The sequence below is a fragment of the Jaculus jaculus genome, chromosome 18 (genome assembly GCF_020740685.1).
Source record: "Jaculus jaculus isolate mJacJac1 chromosome 18, mJacJac1.mat.Y.cur, whole genome shotgun sequence".
NCBI classification, from domain to species: domain Eukaryota; kingdom Metazoa; phylum Chordata; class Mammalia; order Rodentia; family Dipodidae; genus Jaculus; species Jaculus jaculus.
In genome coordinates, this window is record NC_059119.1 from 17,735,231 (window position 1) to 17,747,963 (window position 12,733).

The 12,733-nt window shown below is 45.3% G+C and overlaps 1 protein-coding gene across 31 annotated transcripts in view; it reads right to left on the reverse strand.

Annotated features, from left to right (window-relative positions):
• Positions 1 to 12,733, reverse strand: part of Kcnma1 (potassium calcium-activated channel subfamily M alpha 1) — a 757,466-nt gene that overhangs the window by 75,183 nt on the left and 669,550 nt on the right. For all 31 annotated transcript variants that reach the window (XM_004657971.3, XM_004657965.3, XM_004657975.2 and 28 more), the window contains 2 exons: positions 7,219 to 7,342; positions 283 to 507 (listed from right to left, as the gene is read on the reverse strand). In XM_004657971.3, the coding sequence (XP_004658028.2) occupies positions 283 to 507; positions 7,219 to 7,342 (349 nt within the window). The remainder of the gene's footprint in view (positions 1 to 282; positions 508 to 7,218; positions 7,343 to 12,733) is intronic.

Sequence of the window (12,733 nt, forward strand, 5' to 3'; positions counted from 1 at the left end):
ACACCATGGCAACACCCTAAATGAGAGAGAGGGTTTAAGACACCAGTACGGTTACTAGGTGTGATGCCAGCTGAACTTCACTCACATGAATAGCTGCACTTGGCTGCAAATTCCTTTTAATAAGGTCTCCCAGGGTTTTGGTTTTCTTAGCAGAGCACAGAGGAAGGTACCCACAAGAAGAAGCAGAGAGATCAAAGGTTCAACAATTACAGCCATCTGGGACTGCCTTTTGTGAGTGAAAAGGTGAAGAGCAAAACGTCAAAAGTGTGACGCTGGACTTACGGGCAAGATGGACACTTTGGGGAAATTATGCAGCGTTTCCCACTCCCGCTTGAGGTACTCGATGGAGCCCACAAACACGATGTGCTTGAGCTCGTGGTAGTGAAAGTTGCTGGCACGGAGCGGCATCACCAGGTTCCGGAGGCCGATGAGGGCTGAGCTGACATCCCCAAAGATGCAGACCACGACGTGACCACTCAGGACGGTCATGGCGGCTTCACTTCGAGTCTGCAACAGAGAGAGGTGCGAGAGTGTCGGGCAGAGGCCTCATAGCATTGGCGATGGGACCGAAACAATCATTTGTGCACAGGCTCAGGTAGGCATGGGTCAAGGGCTTACTATGTGCTATGGCTACGATCTGGGTGTCCTCCAAGCGCCTCCAGGCCGGCACTGTTGTATAATGGAACTGTTGGTGGTTGAGGAATAACTGAGGTCCTGAGGTTATTAGGAGTGTGAGACAGCTCAGGTGTGACCCCCTGGTCACTCTCATAGTGACTTCTTGAGTTCGGTCAAGATCGTCAGTATGAAAGGACCCACGTGTCCTCTCCTTCTCTCTCTCCTCACGTTACAGACATAGCTGTTTGCTTTCCCACAGTCCTACAGTGATGTACCCTACTCACACCCCCCCCCCAGAGACCAAACCAGCTCCATCTGGGGCTCCTAAACTGTGAGCTGAACTTTTCTCTTTATAAACTTGCTGTCTGGGGCTATTTTATTGTAGTAACACAAAGCTTCTAATGAAGTTATTATTTTTATTGCAATAAAGCAAATGTTTAATTGAGTTCAGATTAGAAATATCTCTTCAATAAAACATATAATATTGTACAAGATACCCTTTTAACAGGATAAAAGGAGACTGGGGGGAAGGGAGACATGGAAAGAAAAGTGAAATACCAGGGGGCTAAATGGGTGGTCTGACTACATGTCTTTAGGAAATCCAAAGTCGGTTTAACTTTCTGCTTCAAACATGTTAAAGGGTATATAATTTATCACCTTAGCACACACAGTAAGTACACACCAAGAGAAGGTATAGCTTTTGTTCCTTTCTGACTTTATGACTTGTTGAAGAATATTTTAAGAATAGGTAATGGTTATAACATGACAACTATTATTATTTAATCAATACGTACATCTTACACATTGCTCTATAATTTTAATATGTGTATATTGCGTGTACGTGATAAATACCTTTAAACATACACCCACACATTCTGTCTTTCTTGGATGGCAGATTTAAGAAAGATGTGCCATACATACACGTGAGCAGGAAACAGTCCATAATGTTCTCCAAGAGGAACATGAGAAGAAAATGCCACATTTAGGTTCTCTAGAAAGGGAACTCTTGGTTTCCATCGAAACTGCTGATAAAATAAGATGCCTTTATAGGCTCTTATGTTGAGATGACAATAAAATGTAAGATCCAGGGCTGGAAAGATGGCTTAGCGGTTAAGGCACTTGGCTGAAAAGCCTAAAGACACAGGTTTAAATCCCCAATACCCATGTAAAGCAGATGCACAAGGTGGCACATGTGTCTGGAGTTTGTTTTCAGTGGCTTAGGGGCCCAGGCGTACCCATTCTCTCCCTCCTTCTCTCATAAATAAATAAATAATTTTTTGAAAAGATTTTAAATTGTCAGATTCAATGGTTAGTCTCAGCTTAAGAAATTCTTTTAACTTTAGACTTATCAGTGAGATGACATAGGACATGATTATATCTGAAGATATAATATGATAGCCAAAGCCAGGGGCTGGCCACTGTGGCCTGCAGAATCAGCCTGGTGTACCACATACTTTTGCATGACCACAGAGCTAAAAATGCTTTCTTAGTACTTCTAAGTGGTTGGAAAAATCAAAACGAGGGCTGGAGAGATGACTCGGAGGTTCAAAGGGCTTGCTTAAAAAGCCTGAAGGCTTGGGTTCAGGTCCCCAGTACCCACATACAGCCAAATATATAAAGCAGCACATGTGTCTGGTGTTTATTTGCAGTGCCACTAGACCCTGGCGCGTCCATTCTCAGTTTCTCTCTTACTACTTGTAAATAAATAAATATATACATTTTAAAAATCAAAATCAGGACTGCAGGGATGGCTTAGCAGTTAAGGCATTTGCCTGAAAAGCCTGAGGACCTAGGTTTGATTCCCCAGAATCCGCGTTAACCAGATGCACAAGGGACCACACACATCTGGAGTTCATTTGCAATGGCTGGAGGCCCTGACATGCCCATTGTCTCTCTCCCTCTCTCCCTCACTCTTTTTTTGTCAAATAAATAAATAAATAAAAATAAAATATATTTTAAAATCAGAAAAAATTCTCATAAGTGAAGATAATATCAAATTCCAAATTCTAATAAAGAAAACTTTATTGGAACACAGCTAAGCTCATATTTTCTATAGCTTCCTTCATACTACTGTGGCTGAGTTACTTGTGAGAGAGTTCACGTGGTCCATGCAAACTCAACCATTCATGCTGTGAGCTTTTACAGAAGAAGTACATAGACCTCTTGTGCGGTACTGCCTTGGGTTTCCACACTTTCCCAGAAAGGCTTACCTTACATAAGCAAGAACCTACAAACCATTTCAAAGGATCTATAGGCAGATCACTTAGGGTGCTGCAAGCCAGTGTCTTCCTCTGGCCTCAGGTCTGTATCAACAAAGGGGACAAATGGAGGAACACTCCCATGCTAGGGAGGGTCCATCTCCCAGGAAATACAATGATTAAGTCACCGCTGGCTTTATGCCCACCATGCTAGTGAGGAGGCCAATACAAGGGGGTGACTGGTGGGTCTTCCCCTCTCTCCTGTAGTTCAGCAGCTTCTGTCCTGCCTGCCTTCTTCCCTGCACACACATGGCCTGGCTGGATGGCCCCACAGGGCTTACAATGCCTTGGAGGAATCATATTAATGTCCACTGCACATATCAACCTCTGCTTGATTTAATCCCTACCATTGACCAGTGCATTGATTATTTAAATGCCAATATTGCAATGCACGACAATGTCAGGGTTATTTCAATAACCCCCAAGGAGAGGAGGAAGCTGGCTTTCATTCCTTGGGTCATTGGAAAAGCGGGGGCTGACATTATTGTGGGTATTCCCTTTGAAACCATGTAGGAAAACTCAGACACAGGCTGTACAAAATGCCTGGTAAATGGGGACCAAGGAGGAGCCCCTGGAGCAAACATTCTCTCTCACTGCTTCATGGGGAAGAGCTGGAGTTAGTCACCTGGGCAGCATGGATGTGCCTGTCCCCGGAACCAGAAACACAGAGTCAGTTACTCTGGGGTGTGTTGTGATGGGACATACAGCTGGATATTTTTCCATGGGTCTAGAAGGCCAACTCACCTCCATAAGCCAAAGAAATACAAACTGGGTGGAGGATGGAAGCTGGACATCTAGAAAGCAAAGATATATTAGCAGACAAAAGAAGCTAACCTTGCCAGCTTGGGTCTGGGGGTCAAGCATCATCTCTCAACTCCATCACAGCAACATTACCTGGAGAAGTTCACAGAACGGGTCCAGCACCTTGCCCCTGCAAAGTGTGGTTCTGCCAGGCTGAAAACCCACAAGAGAAGCCACTATATGCTTCTCTCGGCTTCTTGCGTTCCCTGTACGTCCTTCAAGGCCTTACACCCCTCTGAGCATGCGACGGTTTGAATGCCCCCAATCTTATATGTGTGAACACCTGGTCCCCACCAAGGTGGCTCCATTTTGGAAGGTTGTGGAACTGTCAGGAAGTGGAGCCTCGCTGGAGGAAGTGGGTCACTAGGGGGTGGGCCTTGAGCAGGTGGAGCCTGGCCCCTCTCTGCTTCCTCCCTGATGATGGCAGACAGGCCTCCTGCTCTTGCCAGCCGTTCCCTGCCATGTTACACCACCTTCTGAAACGGAAGGCGAAGTAAGCCTTGTCCTCCCAGAAGTTGCTGCTGGTCCAGCATTTTGTTCCGGAAACGAGAAAGTAACTGACCAAGCACAGCCTTCTTGGAGTCTACGGAGCCACCTGCCACTTGAACACACAAGTGGCACTTCTCACGGAGATTTCAGTAGCACTGTGTGTCTCGTGTCACTTAGCTTGAAATAGATTGTCTCACGGTACCCAGTTACGTTTCTTCTCTCATTAGATGACCATTTCCCAAAAAGTGACTCCCAGCCCCAGACCTGTAGCCACAGAGGGGATAAGTGAAGACATATCCCATGTTGGAGAAGACCACAGTTTCCCAGGACATGCGAGCGATTAGCCAAGTAGACCTCTAAGCCCATTAGCGCCCTGCCCCCCTCCCCCATCCCATGAGTAAATACAGCCCCACAGCATCTTCACACAGCTGGCCTTCCTGCCACTCTCCTCTACTCCAGCACTGCTACAGAAAGCTGCTTGAACCACGCTGTCTTGGTAATGACATCCCCCAAGCCTTTCTTTCCCAGGATCTTGCTTTGCTTTCTTCACTGAGCCCTTTATTCATATGCAAACAACTCTCGTGCATTCGCTGGCCTCCTCAGAAGTCTTCTCTTTGCCCCTCCATGAATTTTGCCCCCAGAACAAGAATAGTGCTTGACGCACAGTAGGCTTGTTACAGAGGTTTTCTTAAACCATGTCATTTTTTTTTTTCAGATGAACCCATCTCCCTAGCTCAACTTTTCCTTCTAGAAAGAACGCTGATTAGTTGTTGGTTAGCAACCACTGCTCAGAACAGTCTGGACCCTTCAGCGGTGGGCAACCCCAGGCTACGTTTAGACCAGCATGGTCAAAGTGCAGCAGAAACAATTTGAGGAGGTAAATGCAAAGAGTAGCCTGGCAGTTCATGCCATCTTCACTCCTGGCACGTTTACCCAATGGCTGCTTGCTGACGATTTTGTTTTTGTTTTTGTTAGTACGGCTACAGGTTGAACCCGGGGGCCTCAAACACTTGCTAGGCAAGGACACCACCGCTAAGCTACATCCTTGGCCCTTGCCAAGGATTTTGATTTCTTGTGCGTAAGCCTGTAGCTTTCGTAGCCCTGAGATGGCCTCCGGCGCAGCGCGGGATTGGCTCGTGAGGCCCAGTCATGATGAAGTCGAGGAAACACACAGTAGGTGGAACATAAGAGGAAATCCAGTGGATTTGAGCGCAAAGCCACACCAAAGACCTGGAAACATCCTCGCTAAGGATGCCCTGATGTGAGCAATGACAGGATTGTCCTGGCTGACAACAGAGCAGGCCCTCGGCAGTGTGGGGATTAGAGGCACAAGGGAGAAAGAGCCTTGTTGTCTGACCCTCCTGATTATTAATCCACTTTTCATGGATTACACAGATAAGAAGCCCTAGGAAAGCCAATGTGGGCATGAAAACCTAAGCTGTTCACAGGGCAAACACAGAGAATAGAACAGATTGTTAGCCATGCTGACAATCCCGGGACAGGACAGAAGAGGCTGCCCCGGAGACGTTCACTAGCCATTGTGACATGGGGCTCTGGGCCCAAGTTTCCCACGGTGGACCATGACTCTTCGCTGCTCTCAGCAGAGAATGCAGTTCCTTTCTACATCGGGGTGCTAAGGTATCCGCGGATGTGTGAGGATACTTTTTTTTGGTTTTCCAAGGTAGGGTCTCACTCTGGCCCAGGCTGACCTGGAATTAACTATGTAGTCTCAGGGCGGCCTTGAACTCACGGTGATCCTCCTACCTCTGCCTCCCGAGTGCTGGGATTAAAGGCATGCACCATCACGCCCAGGATGAGGATACTTTTAAGAACCAATGTTAAAAACAAATAAGCTGCATCACCTTCAAACAAGACTGAATGGACTGGCAGAAATCCTGTGACCACAGAGATGAAATATTTCAGGAACACAGCCAAAATAACTTGGGCTACCTTTAGCTTCTTAATAACCATTTGCTGCCCAACTTGATGTCTGACCTCAAATCCTTATGGTTATCAGGAGATCAGGTGAAACCTTTCTGGAATGAACTGACAGTCCACCAATCAGCTTCCACCAACCTAAAGGTTAATAATCTATCAGACAACATCTGAAGCCAATAGCAGAGATTTCCCACTTTGCTGTAAACCCGCCCACCTGATGTTTCCACTGATGTGTTTGAAAAGTGCCTTGGTTTATGACTTTCTTTGGTTCTGTAATTATAAAAACTTCATGAAATTGTTGGCACTTTGGGACACAGAATTTGGGGGTAACCTAAATCTATGTTCTTGGGTCACAATCATTTATATTTGGCTCCAGAACAAACTATCTCTTTTTCAAACAAGACAAAACATTTTATTTATTTATTTAAGAGAGAGAAAAAGGCAGATAGAGAGACAGAGAATGAGTGTGCCAGGGCCTCCTGCCACTGCAAACAGACTCTAGACACATGGGCCACCTTGTGCATCTGGCTCACATGGGTCCTGGAGAATGAAACCAGGGTCCTTTGGCCTTGCAGCCTTAACCACTAAGCAATCTCTCCAGCCCATAAACTATCTCATATTCCCTTTGAGGTAAGAACTGTGGTTTCACTTGACAGTATTTAAAAATAAAGATAATAACAATAGGCAAAATGATAAGTCTACCAAGTCTCATGTTGGAATTTTGCTGCAACTCTATAAAGTCAGGATCATTGCCATATCATCTCCTTAAAGATGAGAAAGCCAGGAAGTAGAGTCAAGACTGCCTAAGGCCATTCAGATGGCATAGCCAAGCTCTGCCTACCACAGCCACTTGGACAGAAATGATGTACATTCTATCTTCCATGATGCCTTACCACATAGCACATAATCACTGCAATTGCAACAAATGGATGCAAATGCAGAGGCCAAAATATTGGCTGTCAGCTCATGTGCTGTTCAGGACGTTAGCTCTTCAACTTCTGTTCAGAATATCACGTATCAGAAGTAATTAGGGCCAGGGGTAGGAGCCATCTATGACTATCCAGGTAGGGAACAATCTCACTATAGCTCAGCATCAGTTCCACCGTGCCCCACTCACCAGGATGACTTTCTCAATCTCCTTGGGCGCACACCAGTGAAACATGCCGGTGGAGTCGTACTTCTTCACGTTGGAGTCCATGTTGTCAATCTGATCATTGCCAGGAATTAACAAGGGGTCATGCCTGGGGAGAAAAGGACCAGCAAATCTAAGTGAAAAATGTGATGAATTATAAATGGAAAGTGCCCCCTGTGCTGCATCGCAGAGATGAAAGACGCAGAGGAAGTGGCTGTCACTGGCGGCCTTTGGACCTCACCCCTTGAAAGACAACTGTCCCACACACTCCTGCCACCCCTCCGGAAGTGTGCTCGGCTTCTGCCAGGGACTAATTCTGCCTTTCTCCTGCCCCTCTTTCTGGAAATAGTTGTCATGATATTTCTTGTGGGTGCAGCATCCTTTTTTATGGCTATCTCACTCTTAGTTTTCTCATTTTACCAGCTATCCAATTTCCCTAACACACACACACACACACACACACACACACACACACCCAAAGGGTTGCTATTAGCATTGGCAATGAAGAGGAAGAAATAGGAATAGAGCCTCATGCTGGCTGACTGGCATCAGGATGGAAAGCCAATTACTCGCTCTTTCTGACTACAACTTCTGACGTGATGCTCTTCGCAGTAAAAGCTTTAACAGGCTGCACTTTAAATATTTTAGCAATTTGCCCAATCAGATTTTGCTCTCCCCGGCTGAAGCCCTTTAAAGATTCAGCAGCCTGTCACTTCAGAGCAGATTGACTACCAAATGGCCACATCTGGAATACATGGCTTCAATACTAAACAACAGCCTCTCTCTTCGCCTTGACAACTGTGTTTGCACTAAACTGTCCGGTCATGATCCCCCGTACCCACCCACCTCCACCTTCATGTCCCAACATGGTATCCCTTAGAAGAGATACATCTTAATAAATTTGTTTCATATCCTCAGGGTTACATTCACCCCTTCTGGAAAATGGTTCTATAGAGGCCCCCACTTCCGTGGGGTGGCAGAGCCTCACTGTCAACCTTAGGAATTACAGTGAAACAAGGAAGACCTACCATGCCCATGGTGTAATGAACAAGCCCTGCCCATCGAGTTCTATTCATGACCCTATCTTTGATAGAGTCAGCAAACGAGTGTAGGAGAAACCCGCATTCTCATTGTGACGCTGACCGCATGGAATTCCCCTTGTCCCAGGCACGCCTAAGCAATCCCCGTGACAAGATGCCCTCCCTGAGTAATACTGAAACAGGAACTGACTCAAATTTCAAACTTGTGTTGAAGGGACTTCACCTTTGAAATGATCTAGTTCAAGCATCAGATGACAGCTTTATTCGTGCTTGCATATGTCTCCCTTGGAAACATCTGATGCTTCTAATTTCTAGGTCCAGAATTTAGAGACGAGCCGTCAGTCTCTCCGATCAGGTCCAGTGACAGAATTAAGTTTTTGGATGTCTACCATGGCCCTCTCATCATGCCTTTCACATACATGTAAGATGGAAAACCTTTTGCTACAAGCATTCATTGTTCCTGACAATTTGCTCTCAGGCCACACCAAATGACAAGCATCACACGAGGCAGTCCTGTAGTGTTGTCATTAATGAGCACGTTAAATCACATTAGATCCTGTCATAGCCAAACAGCCCAACTCCTAGCACCTCGGTGTCCAGGTCTTTGGGAGGTCTTGATGCCTCATCAGCCAATGGGCCACCTTTCAGATATGGAGTTAAAGCAAAAATGCTAAAACTGAAAGGCAGTTGCTGGGGCTGAAAAGATGACTCAGGGGCTAAAGGTGCTTGTTTGCAAAGCCAGCTGGCCTGAATCTGATTACCTGGTACCCATGTACAGCTAGGTGCACAAAACAGCGCATGCGCCTGAAGTTTGTCTGCAGAGTTAAGAGGCTTTAGTGCATCCATTTTCTCTTCTTCCCTCCCCCCTCCCCCTTCTTTTACTTTCTCTCTCCTCTTCCTTCTTGCAAATAAATAAATAAATACATATTAAAAGGTAGTTGCTGGGCTGGAGAGATGGCTTAGCAGTTAAGGCACTTGCCTGCAAACACAAAGAACCCAGGTTCAATTCCCCAGGACCCACGTAAGCCAGATGATCAAAGTGGCGCATATGTCTAGAGTTTGTTTGCAATGGCTAGAGGCTTTGTTGTGTCCATTTTTTTTTTCTGTCTCTCTCTCTCTCTTAAGTAAATAAAATAAAATAGTTTTTTTTTTTAAAAAAAACTGATCTTTGCTGATAATCTGGCCACAGGCCAGAGCAAGAACAAAATTTAAGGGTTTTTCTTTCGGCACTTGAGGAATCTTTAATGTTCCACTGACGTCCAGTATCTTTCATAGATAGGTGGGCAGAAGCTACAAAAGAAATTTGATGAAAATGAACAAAGTAAGCTCTTTCCAACCTTTACAGAGCATAGTTTGGTTGCAAGAGACTCTTCATAAACTTACTCTGAAGATAAAAAGTCAAGTGCAAACTCACTTGCCCTTGTTTATTGGATAGGGAGAAGGAACTATCTTAGAAAGGCTGCAGCTTGACCCCTGGTGCATTTGTGCCTTAAAATGTAGCCAAGACTGCATTCCTGTAATCGTAGCAGGCAAGCTATGGTAAGGCATTGTGTTTGGATTTGAAGTAATTTGGTTATTTCTGGGAAGGAATCATTTCTTGGGAAGTGTGACTTGTAACCCTGTTAGAAAAGTAAAGAAGAAAGACAGTGAATGTCGATCTTGAGCGACTGGGAGGGGGTTTGTGGAAAGCAGGTATAATCTGACACCAGAGTTACAAGCCATGCTTTGTGCTGAGACATCTAGAAATGCGCAGGAGGTCTCAGAGGAAGCCCCTGCTACACTCGGTCCTCTCCGTAGACCTCCGGTCCTGGTCTGGACAATTTAAATATACATCATCCAGCATTTTCCCCAAAGGCCTTGATCTGAAAAACATCAAAAATCTCCCTGAGCACAGATATTTATTTCCTTTTCAGACCAGGCATGGCACCTGGAATTCTAATTTTGGTTTTGTTAATCAGCAAAGCTATCAATAAACACGAGTTCCTTGTTCTGAGCCAGGAAGAGAGGGTGTGACAATGGTTATGGAACTCTGTCGTCCAACGGGAGGTTCACAGTGTATCTGGGTGGGGGGAGTGCATCAAAGGTCATGATCCCTGTGGTAGGTGTTAAAGCAAATTTACATGCAAGATGATTAACGGCATCAAGTAAGAAGGGTGTTCGTCTTCTGGAATGTGAATATCATTAAGAGATGCTTTGCAAATAAAGCAATAATTCATTTACGCCATGCAAATACCTCCAGCAGGAATACCCATATATTTTAGTCCTGGTCCATCAGTAGCTATTAGCACTCACTGAGAGAAATGAGGCCTAAGTAAAATGGGACAAAACATGGCACCCAAAGTACTGTCTTGAGATGTTCAGCATGGCATTGCTTATCCTAAGGCATAGATGCTTCTGTTTGCATGTAGGAGAGAGCTGCAGATGAGCACTGGAATGAGGTCAACTGACTAATCCTGTGAGCAGAGTCGCAACGACATAAGAGATTAAACAGGACCAAGATCACGCTTCCAGGGAAGAATGCACCACAAATTAGAAGTCTTTGCAGGGCTGGGGTGGCGGCGGGGAGTTGTTTACTAGTGCAGTGGGCTTCCCACACTCCGGAAGATCTAGGAGTATGAGGGTTAGAAGACCTTTGAAGTAGTGGGCAATTTCTGGAGACAGAAGTAGCTAGAAGGGTTTTGGAAGGACTGGACCACTGGTGGGAAGCAAAAGGCCAGAGGCGCTGAGTAGGTGAAGAAAGGTTGTTGGAGTGAGGATAGGTGATAATAAGATGCATCAGATACTGATTGCTTTATTGGTTCATCGAAGTCTATATTTGCTGGATTCCTGTATCTAGGAGGAAACTGGGAGCATGATTCATTCCAGCCACATGAGAATCTGTTTGCTTTTGGCCTGACAGGATAACTTTCTTCACCATGCCTGTTTCTGTAGTAATTGCAAATGCCTTACACGGGTTTTGCACTGCCAAGAAATCCCTGGTGTCGGTGGAAGCGGAAGAATCAGATGTCTCAGGGATTTTTGCCTCTGACTCAAGAGTTCTGGGGCTTGTCTTACTGAAAGAAAGCCCATGCATTTGCCATTAACACACCAACCTGCACTGCCGTGGTCCAGAGAGCCAGGAAGGGACCTGGCAGATCACTGTGCATGAGGAGGAGAGTCGTGGGAAACTTCCCTACGTAAGACATCCCAACATCTCCCGTTTTCAGGAGGTCGAGGGAACTTACTCAGAGGTTTGCCACCAGCTTCTTACAACCAGCTTCTTAAAGATACCTAGTGATGGAGAGACGGCTTAGTGGCTGAAGTGCTTGCCTGTGTAGCCTAATGACAAAGGTTTGAGTCTCCAGCACCCATATAAAGCCAGATGCACAAAGTGGCGCATACATCTGGAGTCTGTTTACAGCGGCTGAAAGCCCTGGCATGCCTGTTCTCTCTCACTCTCTTCCCTTGGAACTAAATAAATAAACTATGTTTAAAAGAAATTGTTTATTTTTATTTATTTATTTGAGAGTGACAGACACAGAGAGAAAGAGGGAGGGAGAGAGAGAGAGAGAGAGAGAGAGAGAGAGAGAGAGAGAGAGAGAGAATGGGCATACCAGGGCCTCCAGCCACTGAAAAAGAACTCCAGACGCATGCCTCAGCTTATGCATCTGGCTTACATTGGTTCTGGGTAACCAACCCTGGGTCCTTAGGCTTCACAGGCAAGCGCTTAACCGCTAAGCCATTTCTCCAGCCCTAGAAGATATTTTTAAAAAGATCTAGTGTAACGGAAGCTCAACTGCCTTTTATGTCATAATGTCTATGCTTTAATCAACTCTCAAAGCTATCCCCAAATCTCCTAAGATGTCCATAATTAATTTAAGGTTCATTGGTCACTTATGGTCTAGTCAGTGCACATGCCTTATTTTAGAGAGACAGAAAGTATATGTGGTAAGCCGTAACTATTTTGTTGCTATGGGTTCCATTGTGTCATTTCCAATTTCACCACTAAAATGTGTATGTTGATATCCTCATTATCCCCAGTACCCTGGAATATGACACTTTGAGGTGTGGACTTAAAAAAAAAAAAAAACTTTATTTTTATTTTATTTATTTGAGAGAAAGAAATAAAGAGGCAGAGAGAGGAAGAGAGAGAATGGGAGCACCACGGCCTTCAGCCACTGTAAATGAACTCCAGATGCATCTGACTTACGTGGTCCTAAAGAGTCAATCTGGGATCTTTTGGCTTTGTAAGCAAACACTATAACCAATAAGACATCTCACCAGCAATGAGGTGTGGTCTTTAAAAAGGTAAGGCCTATGGGCTGGAGAGATATCTTAGCAGTTAAGATGCTTGCCTGCAAAGCCTAAGGACCCAGGGTTGGTTACCCAGAACCAATGTAAGCCAGATGCATAAGCTGAGGCATGCATCCGGAGTTCATTTGCAGTGGCTGGAGTCATGGCCATTCTCTTCTCTCTCTCTC